General features: G+C 45.3%; 1 protein-coding gene across 2 annotated transcripts in view; it reads right to left on the bottom strand.

Annotated features, from left to right (window-relative positions):
• LOC147419065 (uncharacterized) overlaps nt 1–17,273 on the bottom strand; it is a 182,548-nt gene extending 165,275 nt beyond the window's left edge. For both annotated transcript variants that reach the window (XM_086506150.1, XM_086506151.1), the window contains exons 1-3: nt 17,064–17,273; nt 16,833–16,905; nt 10,851–10,973 (exon numbers count right to left, since the gene is read on the bottom strand). In XM_086506150.1, the coding sequence (XP_086362276.1) occupies nt 10,851–10,973; nt 16,833–16,889 (180 nt within the window). In that variant the 5' untranslated portion in view covers nt 16,890–16,905; nt 17,064–17,273. The remainder of the gene's footprint in view (nt 1–10,850; nt 10,974–16,832; nt 16,906–17,063) is intronic.
• Between the last annotated feature and the right edge of the window lie 3,063 nt (nt 17,274–20,336).

The following is a 20,336-nucleotide window of genomic DNA, read 5'->3' as shown; positions in this document are numbered from 1 at the left end:
ATTTACGCTAGATGAGTTACACTTCGCCTTGCTTGCTCTTGGTAGATGGCGTTCACCTGGCTGGGATGGTCTCACAGTTGAATTCTTCATCTCGTTCTAGGATTCTCTCAAGGAGCCTCTGCTTCTCATGATGAATGCTGCATGGGACACTCAGCATCTGCCAAAATCTTGAAAAGAGGGTCTTCTTGTATTGCTACCTAAACGCAAACTCTGCAAGCATTTTTCCCATTGGCGGCCTATTACCCTTATGCCCATCATTTATAAGATTTTGGCCAAAATGATAGCAAAGATTATCTTTTTACAGGTCTTCATCAGGCGCAGTACGGATTTATCCCTCGTCGCCAAATATGGACAATTTGGCCAATATCCTGGTGGGTATGGAATTTGCTAAGTATACACAACAGGATGTGCTTGTGATGCAAGTTGACATATATAAGGCTTTTGACACTTGTCCACTGGGATTATATTGCGGATGTCATGCAGTGTCTCGGATTTTGGCCCAAAGTTAGCGCATATTGTGTATTTTTTATAGGCTCGCAGTACGACCTCAGGGATCCTTGCACGCGAAGTGACAGATTCTTGGTCTCTTGGATGCTCAGTTCGACAAGGCTGCCCGCTTAGTACCTTGTTATTTGCCATTGCTACCCACCCTCTGCTTTTACACTTGGATCACTTGATCTCCCAAGGCCGCCTTCATGGATTACATTTGCCTTCAGGCCAGAATTTCATTGGGCAGGCCTATGCGGATGACTCCTTGTTCACGCCCAAGAATACTCTAGAGGACATGCACGAAAGTATGCATGCGCTGGACTTGTTTGGTCTTGCTGCTGGTCTTAAAGTTAACTTCTACAAGTCTAATCTCTTGCCTCTTCACGCACAAGCTTGGCATCAGCTTTTGTGGCCTGGAAAGATTGTGCCTCCGCATGAAATTACCTGACATTTGGGATATCCTATTGGCTGGCATGTTACTGGCACTGAGCAGATTGAATGGGTTATGCATCGTCTCAATATCAAACTCCATTATTGGAAATTGTCTACTTGGCCACTACATGGCAGGCTCCGCATTGTACAGAGAATCATGATGGCATATGTTCGGTTCTATTTGCCCTTGTTGCCTTGGCCGCAACACCGACTTACCTCTCTTCAGTCGTCTATATTGTCGCATTTATGGCATACAAAGGCTAACAAATGTGGTTTGCGCTTGATGTCCATGGACAAGGTTTGCAGTCCAAAGCGCTTTGGTGGCCTTAACATCTTGGATTTGCGCAAACATGCTCTTGCTCAAAAAGCATCGCTTTTGCCCACGCTTGTTGAGCAGCGACAACCATGGACAATGATGGTTGCTTTCTTATGTGAGCATGTGGTTAGCTCCTCATTTGGCCACTGGCATTCATCTCTTTGGGAGTTTGTGTTTGGGAAACTTGATGGACATATTCCTGGCTGTCCTCTCATCTCTGCTTTGATATCGGATTGGAAAAAGGTCACCTTCCATTTGACATGGGCTGGTCGCACCGAGCATGAAGGTAACTCTTTGCGGTTGGAAAGCATTCATTGGAGCAGGGCATTCCCGTTGACTTTGGTGGACAGCTTCCCACGCCAGGCTTCCTTTCTTTCTCGTCTTGGGCTGCGTATGGTTGCCGATGTCGTGCATTCAGAAGGGAATGTGCTTCGTTTTGACGAGATGGCACGCAATTTTGGTTTAGGCATGCATTATCGACCTCATGTTGGCTGACCTACTCTCCATTCCACCTCTGACTGATGGAGGCCGCATCATGGATTGGCGACTACATCAATTCAACTTCACTACAGTTTCTGCTCGACAGGTTTACAACATTATGTTGCCCGATCCGTGGCTTGCGGACTACTGCAATGCCCTATGGTCACTACAGCGTTCCACCCAGTGGTGGCAGAAACCCCTTACTGCCATTTGGAAGACCCATTTGCCTCTTAAGGAACGTCTATTTCTGTGGCGTTGCTTGATGGGCGTGCTGCCAGTTGGTTCTTTTTTGCAAAAGCGTTGGATCAGCTCCTCACACTACGTTCGTTGCTCTACTTCCGAAGAATCTGTTCAACACTTGCAGTGGGATTGTCGTTGTACTAGAGTCTTTATTGCTCGGGTTTCTACACTCATGCGTCTCGGTTTTCCCGCAACGGTCTTTCAAAAGAAATTCTGGCTTTTTGGATTCATGTCGCCGGCGTTAAAGCCTTTTGCTACTTTCTTCACATGGGTCAAATATTGGACCTTTTGGAGTATTTGGCGCCAACACAACTCTTGCATGTTTGAACGCATTGATCTGGACCCTTTCCCCTACTTCAAGATGTCTCTTCGGCAATCCTTGCGCTTTGCCCTCGCGGTTGGGGATATATCGCCTGACCTTTATCAGCTTTCTTATGTTGCTTTTAGAGCCTTTTCATACTTGAACACATTGGTGTTCACCCTGATGTATCGACTTCTTGTTGTGGGTTTTCCTTCTTTGGGGGTTTTCCAGATGGCTGAACAGACACAGGTGCTTGTAGGGAAAGCATTGACCAGAATGCAGGTGATACGAGGGTCTGTCCCTCTATAGCTGGCGGTTTCTTTGGGAGAGCAAACGTCTGCTGCTATGGTGGTGTCGAGGACAGAGGTAGGTATGGAGGTGAGTACGGAAGCGATGGTGACTAAGGTGCCAATGTTGAAAAAGTTGCCCACTAAGCGGAGTGGTTCTTTTGAGCATGAAGAAAAGTCCAAGGGTGTGGACTTGTTCGAGCTGTCAAAGGAATTCTGCGTATGGTGGTTGAAGGGGATGCTGATAAACGCAGCTGTGCAGTGGGCTGTCGAGCAGGTGCAGGATTTGATCGAAGAGGATCTCGTTTTATATGGTTGGGAGGGAGGGCATGGTATGTTCAATGTGAATGATGATGTACACTCGGAGAGTGGTGATGCTTTTAGTGGTGTTTTTTTGGAAGTGGAGATTATGCCTATGAATGCTGGAAGCATTGGAAGCATGCCGAGGAAAAATTATGTGGATGATTGGCTATGCGCTGGGATGCAACACTATGGGAGGTTGTCGCAGGTGGATGGAGGGGATCAATGCCAGGTGTTTGATCCAGGTGGATGATGGCAGGTAAAGCAAGGGGTTGGGCAACCCGCATGAACAAAGGCAGCGGATACCAGATGCCAGGTTTTTTACATATGCTAGGTGGTTTTGTGATGTGCAGAGAGTTTGTTTTGATGTGGCAAGTTTTTAGTGCAATAAGCCTGTTTGTGGTTGAACATGAATGTTCAACAAGGGGGTGGGCAATGGTGGTGTAGCCAAAGTTGTCTGTGCAGGAACACGCTCTATGGCGAGCTATGGGTGCTACCACGTGCATGGCAAAGGACTAAAGCAAGAACGAAGGCCTTGGGAGAGCATGTCAAGGCAGAAGTATATGTCTAATGCGGTTTTTAAGGCCAAAAAGGCCCCAAAATGGTCTAGGTGGAAAAGCAGGTAAAGGTGCCCGGAATGCTGAGTCAATCTTCTAAAATGTGGTCTTTGAGATGCTCTATGGGCCCCTCCAGACGGCTAGCCAGACAGAGTCCTGATGTGAAAGTTATGATTGTCCGAAGATGGAATGCTTTGCAGGTCCCGACGGACACGGCAGGTGCAGACAGGTGGCGAAAACTGGGATCAATGGATACGCATGTAAACCTCAAGCTGTGGAGCATGCCGGTCTTTTCGGTTTGCCATTCGGAGCTCAGACTGGGGGGGGGATTTGTTTGTGTGTCTGGTGTGTTCCTCATTCCCCTCTCCATCTTCTGGTGTCCCCCACGGAGGAGCACACTGATTGCTCCCTGGTGATACGTTTATAAGCAAAAATGTGGCAAAGTGTTGGCCCGATTTTCAGTGGTGAAGAAGATGAGGATGAGTGGCTGGCAGATTTCGAGTTATTTATGCTCTCATCGCAAATGTGGAGTGATGAAGAAAAGCTGAAGACAGTTCCGTTGGTGCTGCGAGGTAAAGCAAAAGCCTGGTTCGATGGTTTAGAAGCTGCAATTAAGCAGGATTGGGTTAGTTTTCGAGAGCAGTTTCTCTCTAAGTTTTGCAAAGTGGTGTCAGCTGCTGAAGCGGATGCAAAGATCAAAGGGCTACGGCAAGAAGTAAGTGAAAATTTTGATGCTTTCGTCGAAAAGTTGGAAGCGAGTTGGAAGGATTTAGCGGCTATCACCGGAGTGGTCAATGCGGATGGTTTCAAGCTGGAGAAATTCCTAGCTTGCCTGTGTCCTCGCGTTCGAGATAAGGTGCATGATGAAGAGCCAAAGACTTATGCCGAGGCAGTTAGAGTTGCCCAGGTGAAGAGCAGGAAGATGAAAAGAAAGCTTGAGTTAGGCTTGTTAAAGCTAGCAGATTGTGTGCATGTTGAAGCAGCAGTTTCTTCTATGGGCCCATCGAGGATGGTGCCAATGATGCGAAGTGTGGAGCCTATTAGGATAAGGCCTATGATTGACTATGTTCCTTGGGAATTACATGTTGGTGAAGTATCTATGCCGATTGTGGAGGAGCTTGTCAATGAAGATGAGCCTTTTGTTGAACAGAGCTTGTGTGTAGAGGAGTTAGCAGATGCCAAGTGTCCAGTGCAACTTGAAGAGGTGGAGCCTGTCCTCATGGAGTGCTTGTATGAAAGGGTAACAGATCGTGGCCAAATGGAAGGTGCCGAGAGCTTGGGGTTGGATAACGAAAGTGGGCACGACGATGGTCCAGCTTTTGTGGAGCAGCTAGAGGATAATGATGATGATATTGAATCGGCCTATGGTGAAGATGATGAGGCTACAAGCTCAAGCTTTTGCGAAATGAGTGATGAGGATAGAGATATGAGCTGGGAGACAAAATCCGAAGGGTCTATGTTGGTAAAGGTGAAGTTACCCTGTTATGTGCATAAGGATGTGGTGGTCGCCACTATAAAGGATGAGTCAGTGATAGTGTCGGAGCTTGAGAGCGACGACATGCAGGTGAGAGTGTTGTGTGGCACCATGCTAATGACGATGCTCATCAAGGTAGCTGTGGAAGGTGCTTTGATCGTACAGCAGATACAAGGGTTTCCCAAGAAGGAGAGTGTTGTTGTGGCTAAGAAAGAACAGGTTGAAGAAGATGGCAAGGGAGAGGCATCGGATACTTATAGAAGAGAAGAGCAGTTGCAATCGCCTATGGATTTCACGGGTGGTGCCTTGGATACAGGTTCTTTTGGCCAAGAATGCATTGAAGATGAAACTGATTGCGGGCTTGATGACCCGGTGGGTGAGATGGATGAAGAGACACAGGTGCTTGTAGGGAAAGCTTTGACCAGAATGCAGGTGATACGAGGGTCTGTCCCTCAGCAGCTGGCGGTTTCTTTGGGAGAGCAAAAGTCTGCTGCTATGGTGGTGTCGAGGACAGAGATAGGTATGGAGGTGAGTACGGAAGCGATGGTGACTAAGGTGCCAATGTTGAAAAAGTTGCCCACTAAGCGGAGTGGTTCTTTTGAGCATGAAGAAAAGTCCAAGGGTGTGGACTTGTTCGAGCTGTCAAAGAAAGTCTGCGTATGGTGGTTGAAGGGGATGCTGATAAACGCAGCTGTGCAGTGGGCTGTCGAGCAGGTGCAGGATTTGATCGAAGAGGATCTCGCTTTATATGGTTGGGAGGGAGGGCATGGTATGTTCAATGTGAATGATGATGTACACTCGGAGAGTGATGATGCTTTTGGTGGTGTTTTTTTGGAAGTGGAGATTATGCCTATGAATGCTGGAAGCATGCCGAGGGAAAATTATGTGGATGATTGGCTATGCGCTGGGATGCAACACTATGGGAGGTTGTGGCAGGTGGATGGAGGGGATCAATGCCATGTGTTTGATCCAAGTGGATGATGGCAGGTAAAGCAGGGGGTTGGGCAACCCGCATGAACAAAGGCAACGGGTAGCAGATGCCAGGTTTTGTACATATGCTAGGTGGTTTTGTGATGTGCAGAGAGTTTGTTTTGGTGTGGCAGTTTTTTAGTGCAATATACCTGTTTGTGGTTGAACATGAATGTTCAACAAGGGGGTGGGCAATGATGGTGTAGCCAAAGTTGGTATGTGCAGGAACACGCTCTATGGCGAGCTATGCGTGCTAGCACGTGCATGGCAAAGGACTAAAGCAGGAACGAAGGCCTTGGGAGAGCATGTCCGGGCAGAAGTATATGTCTAATGCGGCTTTTAAGGCCAAAAAGGCCCCAGAATGGTCCAGGTGGAAAAGCAGGTAAAGGTGCCCGGAATGCTGAGTCAGTGTTCTAAAATGTGGTCTTTGAGATGGTCTATGCACCCGTCCAGACGGCTCGTCAGACGGAGTCCTGGTGTGAAAGTTATGATTGTCCGAAGATGGAATGCTTTGCAGGTCCCGACGGACAGGGCAGGTACAGACAGGTGGCGAAAACTGGGATCAATGGATACGCATGTAAAGCTCAAGCTGTGGAGCATGCCGGTCTTTTCAGTTTTCCATTCAGAGCTCAGACTGGCAAGTTATGGCCTATGGAATATTTGCAGGGGGTCAGGTATGTGCTCACCGAGCGGCGTTGATAGGCATGCTAACAAGGATATTTTTGAGCGAGCTCGGGTTATGGAAAATCGCATGCAACGTGGGGAGTCAGTCAAAACTTGAGGATCGCCGATCAGATTCATGGGCATAACGATACGCACATCAAGTTGGCAGGCAATCATGATAAAAAGAGATCAAAAGTTTTTTTCCATTTTCGAATGCATTGTCCGGAGCTAGCGTGGCATCAACTGGTGGATGACAGCTGGAGTTTGGAATTGCTACAATGAAGTTCCCATGTAGTGTGATCGGGAAAACTCATTTGGCGAATTCGAGTGCATGGAGAATCGATGGCGTGCGAATCAGGTGCTAAGAGTCCCTTCTTTGTAAATTCAAGAGGAAAAAAAGGAAGGCTATACTTGGAAAAAGGAAAAGGAAAGTAAGCTCACAAGGATATAAGGAGGAGGAAAAAAAAAACAAAGGGAAGGCTTAGAAAGAGAGGGCAGTGGCGCCGGGCTTCATTGCCAAATAAAGAAAGTTTTTTCTTTGCCTTGGGAAAAAGAGGGAAGAAAGAAGAAAAGGAGGGCAGCGGGTTTTCAAAGAGAGGGAAGGAGGGCTTTTTTTTGGCAAGCACGGGATTTTCAGAGGAAGGAAAAAGGAGCCTTTGTACGCTCGATGATGGAAGGCATGTGAGAAGGCAGATCGCCATCAAGCGGCTCGAGAGGGCGAGTGCCCTGTTGAAGAGGGAGCCAACGAGAGCTGCCAAGATGCAGAGCTATTGTCAGAGCAAAGCCAATGGTGAATCTCACGTCGAGGTGTGTGCCGACAGAGTCGAACTTTGAGGGAGGTGTGTGCCCCTCTGTGTGAAACAGTGATGGCCATGATGCGGCCGAGAGCAAGCCATATGCATGTTGTACTTGGTATTTTTTTTCTTTGAAGGAGAAGCTGTCATTGCCGGATTTTGGTGTCATCTTTCCCCCCTTCGCCCCTTTCTTCTTTGCTTGTCTCCAGGGTGTGTGGTGCCGGTGTGTGAGAGCGTGTGCGCCCCCCCGGGCCCCCTCTGTGTGTGAGAGAGAAAGAGAGAGAGGTGTTGAGTTGTGGAAGAGCTGGAAGAGGGCAAGATCGGTGTGATCGCTGTCTGAGGATTGTGCACAGTGTTTGTGCGTTGGGCGAAGCGCAGGCAAGGCCCTGCTAGTGTGAGTCGTTTTCTTTGAAGGTGTTTTCGAGAGGACAGGGGTGTTGTGAATACCCTAAGCTATATAGGGGCAGCTGTTTGTGTGTCAGATGTGTTCCCCATTCCCCCTCTCCAACGTACTCAATCCACCATGAAGTGTCAGGAGTCTAATCTATTCGCGGAGTTTGTAAAAATTATCTAGTATCTTTCCAGAGATTGTGCATAATTGTGGTTTTAAGTCCCACATTGCAAATTCTGATCAATGATGTCCAAGAAATTTAGGGCTTTCTTCACCAATGAACACGCCAGCCATAGGAACCATGGAGGATTCGATACGTGCATATTTTTCCCAATGTCAATCAAATTGGAAGCCTCAACATACACAAAATGTATTTTTCTAAAGCATGGCCAAGCACTCGGCTACTTGGTTCATGCTTGTGTATTGCTATGAGAAAAACCATTGTTAGCCCGTAAACTTAATATATTTTATAAAATCTTCGTGCATGATTTCCATAAAATGCACTGAGGAAAGTCTTAAACAGCACATGATCGTGCCTAGTCTCATGCTTATACCAGCATTATCCTCTTGATTACTCTACGAAGGTATGGGGGTGTATCATAATGTGGCAAGGGAGTGTAAAATGATCCGCAATCCGCACAAATCAGGTGCTAGAAGCTGCCCTTTGTAGCCTAGTACAGCATGTGAGAGACTGACCAAGATACTGCACAGAAAGTGAAGGTCATCTCAGGAAGCATAGTAGGCAGGAGGTGCACAATCTGAAACCCAATCTACTGTTTTCTAAAGCAATCCCGAATGCAAAGTCTTTGAGTCTCCTGCAGCTGATTAAGTCGTATCATGTCAAGGATATGGTGGCCAACAAACCTAGTCTATTCACCCTGTATTGTCTCTGCCAGCTCAAAAATAGTCTTGGACACACTCCCAACTCTTCTTGTATTTTAGGAAGCCAGCCATCCCCAAATTTGTACAAGCCTTAGACTGCAAGCAATACCTCCAAGCACGTGACAGATCCCAATCAGAACCTCCCCCTGCTTGCTAGGGAACTCATATATATATTCACCTTTGAAAGGAAAGTGCAAGGTATAGACTCATGGCAGCCATCCACTGAGGAAATTTTTCCCCAAATCTGTTGAAGCAAACATTACTTCCATGGATCATCGCCTCCATGGGTTATCATCTAGGAGCCTCATCACAATGAGCTTTCGAAACATTGCTCTTCTTTAACCTGCTAGATCAAAAATCCTCAGTCCCTCCCTATCAGGCGGGCATGGTGATAATCAACTAGGCTACCTTGGCACGTGTGGTTGTCCATTATTTCCTGAGCAAAGAAAGTTCTTGGTAAGCCTTCGACACATACAAGAACTCGAGAGGACCCAAAAAAAAAGGTGACATCACTTCACGACCAAGAGGATTTAGTAAACTACCACCACTTGCCCCAGCCAAAGAAGGGCAAACTGTTCTCCAGTAATGATGTTTTTAAGGAATTTTCTGCTCTTGCATGAAATCAAGTCCCACTTGGCAGCCCCCATAGCGTAGATGGGATCGAAATAAAAGGACCTCTGAAAGACCACTCAAGGAGAGGGAACCTTCCAGAAAATAATGAAAAGGTCCGGCGCCAATTGATCAACGACCCAGAAGCTGTACAAATTATCATGAGATTCTACTTGAATCTATGAATTGTTGTCCTCTTGGCCATGAAAAACAAAGCAAAGCTGCGTCATTTGCAAAGTCTGCATCTAGCAACTCCTTCACAATGATCAAAGCTACAAAACAGGGCTACCTCATTGGTAGACAGAAAGTGAACGGCCTCAACAACAAGCAAGAACAAGAACGGTGTGAGGACAATAGCGCATAAGCGGTTGTCATCACTACTGGAAAGAATGCTATCTCTGACCCATATGTGAGGTGTTGCAATACCTCTAACCCATAACTTTTGGAAGTCGCCTATCTATGCAAGGGAAACTGCCTCATAGAACATAAGGAGATTGCCACAGACACTGCTATCCTTCAAAAAACCTGCTAAGCAGAGTGAATCCCCAAGGACTGGCCAGAGCAGCAGAGCGTACAACTAAGAGCCTTCCCAAGAAGGCTGAATCTTCTCCAAGGAAACTGTACTTAAAGTTAGTGCTTGAAGCACGCATCCCAACTCCATCACTAAAACTGCACCCAAGGTAGCCCGCATCTCCCTCATAAAGCTATGTTGTACAGGAATCCATACTTACTCCTAGCATGCATCTCTAATCTTAAACGAGGGAAGAGTAACAGGTGCCTGTAAAAGTCCATAGCCCCCTTCTTAATATCATCCTGCTCTATAGCTATCTGGCCAGGGCCCAGTGATCTCAAAAGAGTCAGTTAATGATTCTATCCCACACTTTGGTCCATTGGGCAGCCAAATATAGGGGGAAAACTCACATTTCAGCTCAGCTCCTCTTAACTCTCAACTATTGCCTTTCCTTGCTGAGCTGGGACAATACCAATGGGCCTGGGTGTTGATCCTGAACCGTTGCAGGGGAAAGATGCCTCTGTGAAGGCCCTTCTCCCTCTCAACCTCAAATGGGTGGTGGAAGAATCTAGTCAGCTAGGAGAGGCTTGTTGCTGCCCTAAAGCGTCGTGGTGTCCAGTCTGGCAGGCTGCCCAAATCTCCTCTTCTCTATTAGGCGAGCTTTCAGCCAAACGCAGCATCAGGGATTGCAGGTACAAAAAAATCTGCTTTAGGGATTTTAGATGTTTTATGTAATTAATTCTTGGTTGAAAATGAAAGGGGTTATCACACAGAGTTGCTCAAAGCTCTGAAAACATTAAAACCAGCTGGTGCTTTTCAGGCTTAGCTTCCTTTTCTAAAAGCTTACATTTCCAGAATTCAAGTCCCAGAGGCAGAAATATATATCAACAAAATTTGGCCTTGTTTTGTCCTATATGAGCTACAGCTATGCATTCCATCGCTCAACTTAAAATTTCAGATTCATACTTTAATAAGCATTCTTCACTATACATATAACGTCCCATTTAAAAATTTAAATTCGAACTCGAATGGACCTTCAATTTATCCATAAAGTTCCACTTGACATTCTACTTTAGCTAAAAAGTCCCAATTTACACGCTATATTAACATTGCACAAGCTTTATGCTAATTTAGAATTAATATAAGAGCAGCCACCTGGAATATTGGAGCAGATGGAAGGCTATCTTGCTGTGACAATCTTTTGTGCAATCTCTCAAGGGCCTTACGCCGAGAGCTTCTGTCCATGTCGCTTATACAATTTAGGTCTCGTCGAATGCTCTATACATAAGGTACAACAGGAAAAAGGTCAAACAGATGAGAGATGCCAAAAAAGCAAAAGACAAGTTAAAATCCACTACAGCCTCTCATTACCACATGATGGACCTAACTAGGAATGCCTTTTCATGCTGATGTACTGTTGGGGTTAAGGCCTATGTGCCTTGACCGGTCGCCCAAGTCATGGGCGCCCGCCCACTGTTACCCTATACTTATAGTGAGTATACTGTATAGGGGGAGCTGCCACTTCACAGTCTCCCCACCCACATCGTGTGTGTGTCTCCTTCTCTCTCTCTCACTCTCCGTCTGTGGTGCTCCCCGATCCCCTTCAATTGGTATCAGAGCTATGGTGACCGCGGAGAGCACGACGGCTTTGAGAGCTTCGAGGCGATAGCTCGCTCGCTCTCGACGAAAGAGAGATTAAGAAAGCAGAAGACTTGATGTGAGAATGCAATGGGAGCTTGTGAGCTCAGTTGAGAGTGATGTATACTCTTGTGGAAGCTCAGAAAGGAGTGTGGAAGACTCTGTGTAAGTGAAGGTGCTGCCCTAAAACTATGTGCGCAACAGCACTGTTTTCAGATTCGTTTTTCTCCTTGTAGAATGCAGATCAGAGAATTCTGTCCGCGATGCCCGTCCGTTTCGACGTGGTCTACAACTTTGCAGAAGAAATTTTTTGCAAATTCCTCACCGTTTTGCTGATATTCAGCTCAGACCGACTGTATACAGAAATTCCAGATTTTCTGTTGTCGCATTGTGTGCGAGTTTGATGCACTTTTGGAAGCACGGGAGATACTTGAAATTGAGTGCATAAATTCTGAGCTGAAGATGCAATTGAAGCTTGTGTTAAGCTTGTGGTTTGAGGGTTTTTTGGTAGACTTGGGCAACGAAGTACGGAGGCGTTTACACACCACCGAAGCGGTCTCTTGAGAGAGAGAGTTTTCTAGAGCACACAGGTGGAGCTTCTTTCACTGGTTTTCACAAGATACTTTGGCAGTGATTTTGTGCTTGGATTCATGGTCTTTGTGGATGGTTTGCATATGGTTATGGCGCATGGTTGATGCCCATTATACATGCATTTTGGCGAGCACTTTCAAGTGCCGGTGAGCTCTCTTGAGAGCATTGTTTTCGCATTGATCAAGTTTCCGGATTGCAAATCTTTTGGCGCTTGCTTATGCGCGGTCACTCCGTTGATGTACGTTGAGTGCCGATTGCCATTGTATGTGAAAATGTGGAGCCATTTTGGCATTTCTACTCATTGGCATTGAGTAGTGTTATGGTTTATGGTAGAGATTGTACTTGAGTTTTTTGCTCAGTTTTCAGAGGAAATTCTGTCGGATTTTTCCTAGATTCTCGCCATAGTTTGTGATCGAGTGTTTACTCTCACTTTGACAGGTTTTGTCAGTTTGGACACAGTTTTGTGTTTTTGTATCCACTCTCGCAAGAGTGAGGAGTTGTGTATCTTTCTTTGATTGAGACAGTGGTTTGCTCTCGGGTGGGAGAGTCTTGTGATCTCGAGCATTGTTTGCCATAGTTTTGCAGAGCTTATGCATGTATGTTGAGTGTAGTTTGATGCGCATTGATTGCTCATTGTATTGAGCTTGCAGGAAAATGGTTATTTTGTGTTGATAGCCATTGTGCGTCGAAACTCTGGCGAAATTTTCCCAGGAGTTTTATGCGTATCATTTATGCGATCTAGGTAGAGATTGCGGGTTGCACTCAGCATTTGCGTGCGGTGTTCTCTGTAGGTGGGAGATTTGTGCATGTGTATGCATCGATACCGCATAGTGTGGGCTTGATGATTAGCGCACAGATTGCAGTGTGATACTAGAGCAGGCGAGGCTTGTATTGACATTGCGGGAGCTCTATTTTGGAGTGTGTCTCACAGGTTTTACATTGTGTTTCTAGCCATATTTGTAGACAGTTTCCATGTGTTGTTGGTGAGGTGGTTTTGCTATCTAACTTGCTACTTGTGCTCATGGCAGAGACAGGTGATTGATCAGATTGTGACCTCTCACAGATGCGCGTGTTTGATGGGTCAGACTTTGCAGCATGGAGAGAGTGTATACTTGATGCATTGACACAGCGAGGGTTGCATCGACCATTGAGTGGTGATGCAGGTAGACCTTCAAACATGTGTGACGATCAGTGGCAGGAGCTAGAGGAGATTGCACTATCTACACTCTCTTTGCACCTTGCGGAATCTGTATATGCTCTTGTTATGTATGAGACTACTTCGAGAGCACTTTGGCGCAAATTACATGATATGTATGATAGATCTGAGTCATCACGGACTCGTGTGAGACATGTACATTCACGAGCACGCCGACAGGTGATATGTTGGTATTGTGGTCATTCTGGATACGTTAGACGGCGCTGTTTTCGTTGTATGCGACATCGTAGGAGACATGGCAGTCTCAGAGATGTATGTAGTGATGCCATGGATTCAGTTGCTTTGACAGTTGAGGCAGATGTAGTGTCGAAGTATACTAGTGACGGGGATGTCACTTTTACCTCGAGCTATGCACAAGATGCTATACATGTGGATAGTGCACTCCCTTCGCAGTGGTTGCTAGACGCAGATGCTATGTTTCATGTCACGCCGCATCGTGAATGGTTTTGTAGCTATTCTAGCGGGATGCTTGGCAGTGTACGTTTGACCGATGGATCGGTGCATGCAATAGCAGGTGCAGGAGATGTGAGACTGTCATTATCGAGTGGTGCATCTTACTTGTTACGACATGTGCGCTATGTACCAGATTTGGCAATGAGTTTGATCTCGATTGGTCAGCTTAGAGATTGTGGATGTCAGATTTCGCTACGAGAGCGAGATTTTGTGATGCATTTGGGTTCGCTAGTGATTGAGAGAGGTGCCAGGAGTGGTACAGGTTACCCATTGCATGTGGATCACGGGAGAGACGGTGTTGTCTCTGTGATCATGCGGCCAGGTAGAGAGCGAGAGAGCAGGCGAGTCTCTTTTGCTTATGGGTTGCAGGATGCTTTGCATGGAGTGCAGAGCAGTGACCTTGTTGTGTAGGTTGCGTCTACAGATGCACAGGTAGAGCAGGACAGCTCTAGTGAGTCACAGCAGGATGAGTCATCAGAGGTGATGACAGAGATGACTCACATGGATGCTGAGATGTCGGCTATTGTGGAGTCATTTCTTGATATGCTTATGCCAGAGCTTGATGCAGATTCAGGACAGATGGATACTCTTGGTACACATGTGATATGTGGTGGGCACGAGGAGTCACTCCAGAGCTCGGAGTCAGAGTGCCATGGTCTCTATGATAGGGGACAGGATTGCCATGAGTTGAGTTCTGAGTTGGAGGTGGTAGAGGTTGCTAGGGTTGCATCAACGTTCGGTGTCCTCATGTACGAGATGCTGATCTCGAGGCCCGACATAGCAGCTGTAGTGGGAGAATTTGCAGCAGGGTTGATTAGTTGTTCGATGAATGGTCTCGGCATAGAGCATAGGGGAGGTTTGCAGGTATTGGACCGATACTTGCAGGAGTGCATGACCTCTTGTAGACTCTTTGCAGAGCTTGGAGCTAGCTCTGTGTGGCTTCCTCAGTGGGATGTTTGTCTATCAGTAGAGCCGGATGCACTAGCTCATCGAGAGTCAGTGGGCATAGGTTTAGAGAATACCTCACCTTCTATTAGTTGTACACTAGTAGATCTTGCTTAAAGGCACATTGGCCTTTAAGTGGGAGGTTGTTGGGGTTAAAGCCTATGTGCCTTGACCGGTCGCCCAAGTCATGGGCACCCGCCCACTGTTACCCTATACTTATAGTGAGTATACTGTATAGGGGGAGCTGCCACTTCACAGTCTCCCCACCCACATCGTGTGTGTCTCCTTCTCTCTCTCTCACTCTCCGTCTGTGGTGCTCCCCGATCCCCTTCATGTACTCTCTCAGATACACATGTACTGAGCACCATAGTGAGTAGAGCTCCCTTCTGTGACCCTAAACAGTTTAATGCCTTGTATACCACACACATATATCCCCAGTCTCCGACACAGCTACATCATAGCAGAGACTCATTTTGTTGTTATATCATCTGACACCTGGATGACAGCGACACCTTGTACATAGTTTTGTCTCATAGGCTAGTTCTCTTTTTCCTTTCACGAGATGATAAAGAACTCTTTCATTTCTTTAATTCTTTCTCTCTTTTCTGTCCCTCTCTCTTCAAAGGAGAGCTTCAGTACTTCAGAAATTCATGAAGTTTTGGAAGTGAAAATCTCTCTTTCTAGTAGACTTCGCAAGGGAAGAGCACAAGACCATGATCGGCATTATTCATGCAGTGGCATATACAGCCTTTCCTCGCTCCTAAGGTACAGAAAGACATGGTAGTTGCATTAAACCATACAATAGCTGGTATGATGATGAGTGTTGAGAGACTAAAGCCAGATTACAAAGAGTGGTAGCGACGGGGGATGCCAACACTGACAGGTATAGATTACCTTCTAACACCTTATGAGGCGAAAGAAGAGAGCGTCTTTAGGTCGGTGTAGTTTTCTTGAGTCCGGATCCTAGAGAGGCATGGAGATTCTTTCAAGAGTAGCAAGCACCCACTCCCATTACTAGGATGGGGAGATATGGAGAGACCACTAGTCACTATGATGTCTAGGATGATCGGATGTAAGGCAGCAATGCTACATGTGGTCGTCAAACCTAACGCCCTTTATTGGTGTCTGTTCTCTTCAGGTGCAAGCCATTCTTTTTGTTCAGGTGTTGGAGGCAGATTATCAGCCATGCCCAGTCCATGATTTGTCAAGGCTCTCTCTCCAAGTATGAGACCTTGTCACCTTTCAAAGTCAACATTTTAGCCGAGGATTCATGTATGTAGTTGGCAAAGTTGATTTGTTTTCTGGAGCCTACATCCAATGCATTTGTAAAGGTAATCGCCACCACATGGTTGGACATGGTGTAGCTTGTTGGTCTTGTTTCTGGAGCCTACATCCAATACATTTGTAAAGGTAGTCGCCATAACATGTTGATGATAGAGCCACAATAGAAGCTCTAACTCTACGTCTTCAAGTCACTAAAGGTTGCAGCTGTTCCTGAATGAGTGAAAGCATTCACATTATATTTTTCTCTGGCCCTCATGGCTTCTCCAAGAGCTGATAGCTTCAAAGCACCTGCTATAACTCTTCAGTGATTATCACTTTAATCTTCCTGGAGTTTGAGCCGGTAATTAGTTGAGCTGTGCCTTCCTCTGTTATGGTGGAAAGTAACTCATTTGCCCTCTTGAAATCAACTCCACATGTGTTGAGGCACTTGCTAGATGAATATCTTACATAGACGACTTATGGGAACTTCCAGGTCATCATTATACTAGATTGGTCCTCGAGTCATCTCGACAACTCATCTTGGAGGGAGACTCTAGATGTTGGTATGCACAGACATTGGCACAATTTCAGTTGCATAGCTTTAGGATCAAGTTTCAAGTATTTTCCTTTCTCTGGGTGTTCTCAGCTGGTGCCTTGAATATTTCTTCCCGTATTAATATTTGTTCTCAGCTTTTATCCGGCTATTTCGTTAGTCTTCATTCTCCTTCATCAGTGAATAGCTTTCTAAAAACACAATCACAAAAATGCCTTGTCCATTAAAATCGAGTAGTGAGATTGCAAGCATTCATGAATGCATCCAGTGAAGGATGTTTGAGAAGAGAGTGTGTTCACTCCAGACCTAAACAACATCTCTTGTGTTGTCAGGGGTTTTATCTAGTAGTGAGATTGCGAGCATCCATGAATGCATCCGGTGAAGGATGTTTGAGAGAGTGGTTATTCCGGTCCTAAAAGTATCTCGTGCTATCAGTGAAACCCAAAGACTCAACATCTGTTAGAGGGAGATCCCTGACCTCTCTATTTGGGCGATGATGGAAGGCGCGAGCTTCTTGTTTCTGCTGCTCCAGCATGCAACATAAGAACACACTGCCGAATCGCATAACCTCATCACATATATCAAATTGATTGCGTGCACATGATTCTCTCTCTCTCTCTCTCTCTCTCTCTCTCTCTCTCTCTCAGTTGCAAGAAAGAGCCATCCAGGCACAGAAATGCATGCAGATAATGATTCAAATAAAGCGAACCTGCACAAAGGCAAAGACTGGGCTTTCAATGTCTTGATTCATGGCGGCTGAAGAGGCTCTTGCGCGAACCCAAGAGGGTGGCAGAGCTCAATAAGTACGGAATTGTACACGAGCCAAGAAGGTGGCAAAAGTACTGTATTTTTCGAGCATTTTTCCACCCTGGCGTTGATGCCACGCTGGCCTTCCATGCTCCGTGTAATTGGAAACCTTAACCCCGCAGCACTAAGTAACACCTATAATATTTAAGAGGGGAAGCAATGGGATCAGAGGCAGAGAAGTTCACGCACGAAGGCCATGAAGATCGCAGCCGCAAGTATCAAATCAAAAATTAAACTTGGACACGCAGTAAACCTGGACAGATTGTGCAATGCATGTTAACTTACTATATAACGTTATAAAAACGGTTATGGATACAGAATGCATGTGCGGGTAAGGTGGTTAGTGTATGTGACCCTAAACTCGGACTACGAGGTCACGGGTTCAAATCTCCTCGCCACGCCTCGTTTTCCCTACTGGCCAGGTTTCATGAGCCTCGCTTTTTTGCCGACGTGCCTCGCTTTTTCCGCTGGCCACGTTTAGTGTGCCTCGAGATTCCGCCCCCCCAGCCCTGACCGTCGATCCCATTACCCCCCCCCCCCCCCCCCCCCCCCCCCGCATTAAATTTATAGGTGTCACTTAGTGTCAAGGTCTGGATAGGGTTTGAACAGGGCAGAGGTCCGACTAGATCCTTTCTTTATTTTGGGGGGGGGGGGGAAGGGGGAAGAGAAGCCGCCCTGGCCCGCCCCCTCTTCCTATTGCCTTTCAACTCTCGACGAGGCTCTGCGTGCAAGAACTGTGAGCTCTCTCAGCAGGCATGTTGATGGCTGTGGTGTCCTTCCTATGAAAGATCACGCGAGGTGGCGATAAGGAATCTTGTGAAGACTAAAATCGTGGGTACATACTTGTACTTGTGATTATTATTATTGGAGGATTTATGGTTATTGTTGCAAAATGCCCAAAACAATGACTTAAAAGTTAACATTCTTGAGAACTTCTCCATTGGGTCATGTTCGATTGCTCCCAATTGTATTAGACTATTCCAAAACGGTCTACATGTGCTTGCACATCATTGTTCCTACTTTGCCTCACTAGATTCCATTGTCTATATTCTCTACATTTATATTGTGCATCCAAAAAGGGAATTTGAAAGACTTCTCAACTTTGTGCCATGTGTGTGGATGCTTGCCATGTTGCTTCATGGCATCCAACCAAAGAGCACCACAACCAGTGAGATGGCTAGCAGCACACTTTTCACGCTTAGGGTAGTGCTCATCATGAAAGAAATCATCTAGTTGACTCATCCATGCAAGAATAGTGCTAGCATCCTTTGTACCATCCAATTACTTGAAAGAAAAAGTATTTTGACTAATATTACTCTTTTTAAAGTGTTTTTTCTCAATGTTTGATGCTTTCTAATTCAATGTGGTATGTGTATTTATAAACCAAGCTATGTTCTACCTGAAGTGGCTTATTATCTAAGCTAGGGGCTCCAAGAAGATGTGCCATGATACAATGTATAGCAATAATAAAGAAAAATAATGTGGAAATTAATTAATTCACTTATAAAGCATGTTCCTTATCCTTGATTGAAGTTGTGTTTGTCAATGCAAATTAGTTTGAGAGCCCATCAAGTTCAGATTGTGTGTGTCCCCATTGATTTGAGAGCACATCAAGTTCTGTTTTGTGTGTCCATTGAAGTGATAGATAGTGGATTCTCTTTCCCAACCTTATGCATCAAGCCCTTACTTGGGCTTCAAAGGAGGTCTTCACTTGGACATTAGCATGCAAAATTTTCAACTTAGGAAGTCTAACTTGTTGAGCCTCATTTCTACTAAATTTTGTATCATATGGGTTCACACAATTCACCAAATTTTTTGACTAACTTTGCAACTTATGTGACTTCCCGTGTCAATAGCAGAAACAAACCCCAAACATAGGAAAGCCTCACGCTTTGTTAAAATTGGGTTCACTAAATGTGAACACCAATTCTTCTTTTGAAAGCAATGTCCAAAAACTATTGTAGACAACAATGGGGCGAGAAAAGAAGCTTGTGGGTTGCAATCGGGGGCTTTTTAGCTAATGCACTAGAAGGAAAAAGATGCAGGAGCCAAATAGCTTTGGGATAAGCACTTTCTCTTCCATTTCTTGCATGGAAATGTTGAAGAAACCTATGTTGCCAAATGTTCTTTGAGAAAATATAGAGATACTACAGGACTTATTATTGATAAAGAAAGCCGCATGTAATCAATTGCTATGCTTGTCAATGCTTCAACATTTTGCTTGAATTTATGGTTGCCAAGGTCTATGAACCACGTGCTTTGATACAATCTAGGGATCAACAATGGAAAACTTACCGTACCATAGAAGTTCAGGGGAGGGGGGGCTATTCATAAAGGTACATAAGCGTATAATTTAAGGGTAGGCCTCCAATAATTTCCCCTTCTAACCTTACATTTTTTTTTTGGGGGGGGGGGGGGGGAGGGGGGGAAATAGTGTCCGTTGAGGGAGGAGGGAGAAAGGGGAAGGATAAAACATAGAGATGTATTAGAGGGGAAGGACCAATAACCATATATTTTCTCTATAAATTCTATGTATTTTATAGATCTCCGGTGACACCCAAATAGAGATTTTGATGAATAATCAAATGCCAACACTGCTATCACAATGTTTCTTATTCCCATCTCATATCAATTGAAATATATTAGTTTGATATTTCATAACTTATTCATGCAAAGTAATGATTTAAAAAAACACAAACGAGAGTTTTATTACACATCAAATTTAGCCATAGATTGTTTCCAAAGAACCTTACAAAAGCTTATATGTAAAGTAAGGGTATAATAATTATTATCAGTACACCTCTTTTAAACTTAAAAAGGGGATCATAATCACCATATAAAAGTCATAAATAGGAGGTTTTCTTAAACTCTCTACTCGCAAAGAGCATATCTTTCTATAAAGAGTGGATACCTGAGGTGATAGTTCCATTGTTCATCTAGGGAAGGGAGAAACCTCCCTTATTCTAAACCACCCCCCCCCCCCCCCCCCCGAAAAAAAAAAAAAAAACAAACAAACAAACACACACACACACACTTTAAGAAATTCCATCATAAAAGAATATCATGTGAAATCCTAGGAAACTACAAGCCTTACAATCACCAAAGCCTATGATGGGGAATTTACCCATGTAACGACATAAAGAAACCCGACTCTTGGGTCCACCTACTACAATAA

This window comes from Adiantum capillus-veneris, chromosome 29, assembly GCF_014529385.1.
Source record: "Adiantum capillus-veneris isolate H3 chromosome 29, ASM1452938v2, whole genome shotgun sequence".
NCBI classification, from domain to species: Eukaryota; Viridiplantae; Streptophyta; class Polypodiopsida; order Polypodiales; family Pteridaceae; genus Adiantum; species Adiantum capillus-veneris.
This window is presented reverse-complemented; position numbering and strand designations above follow the sequence as displayed.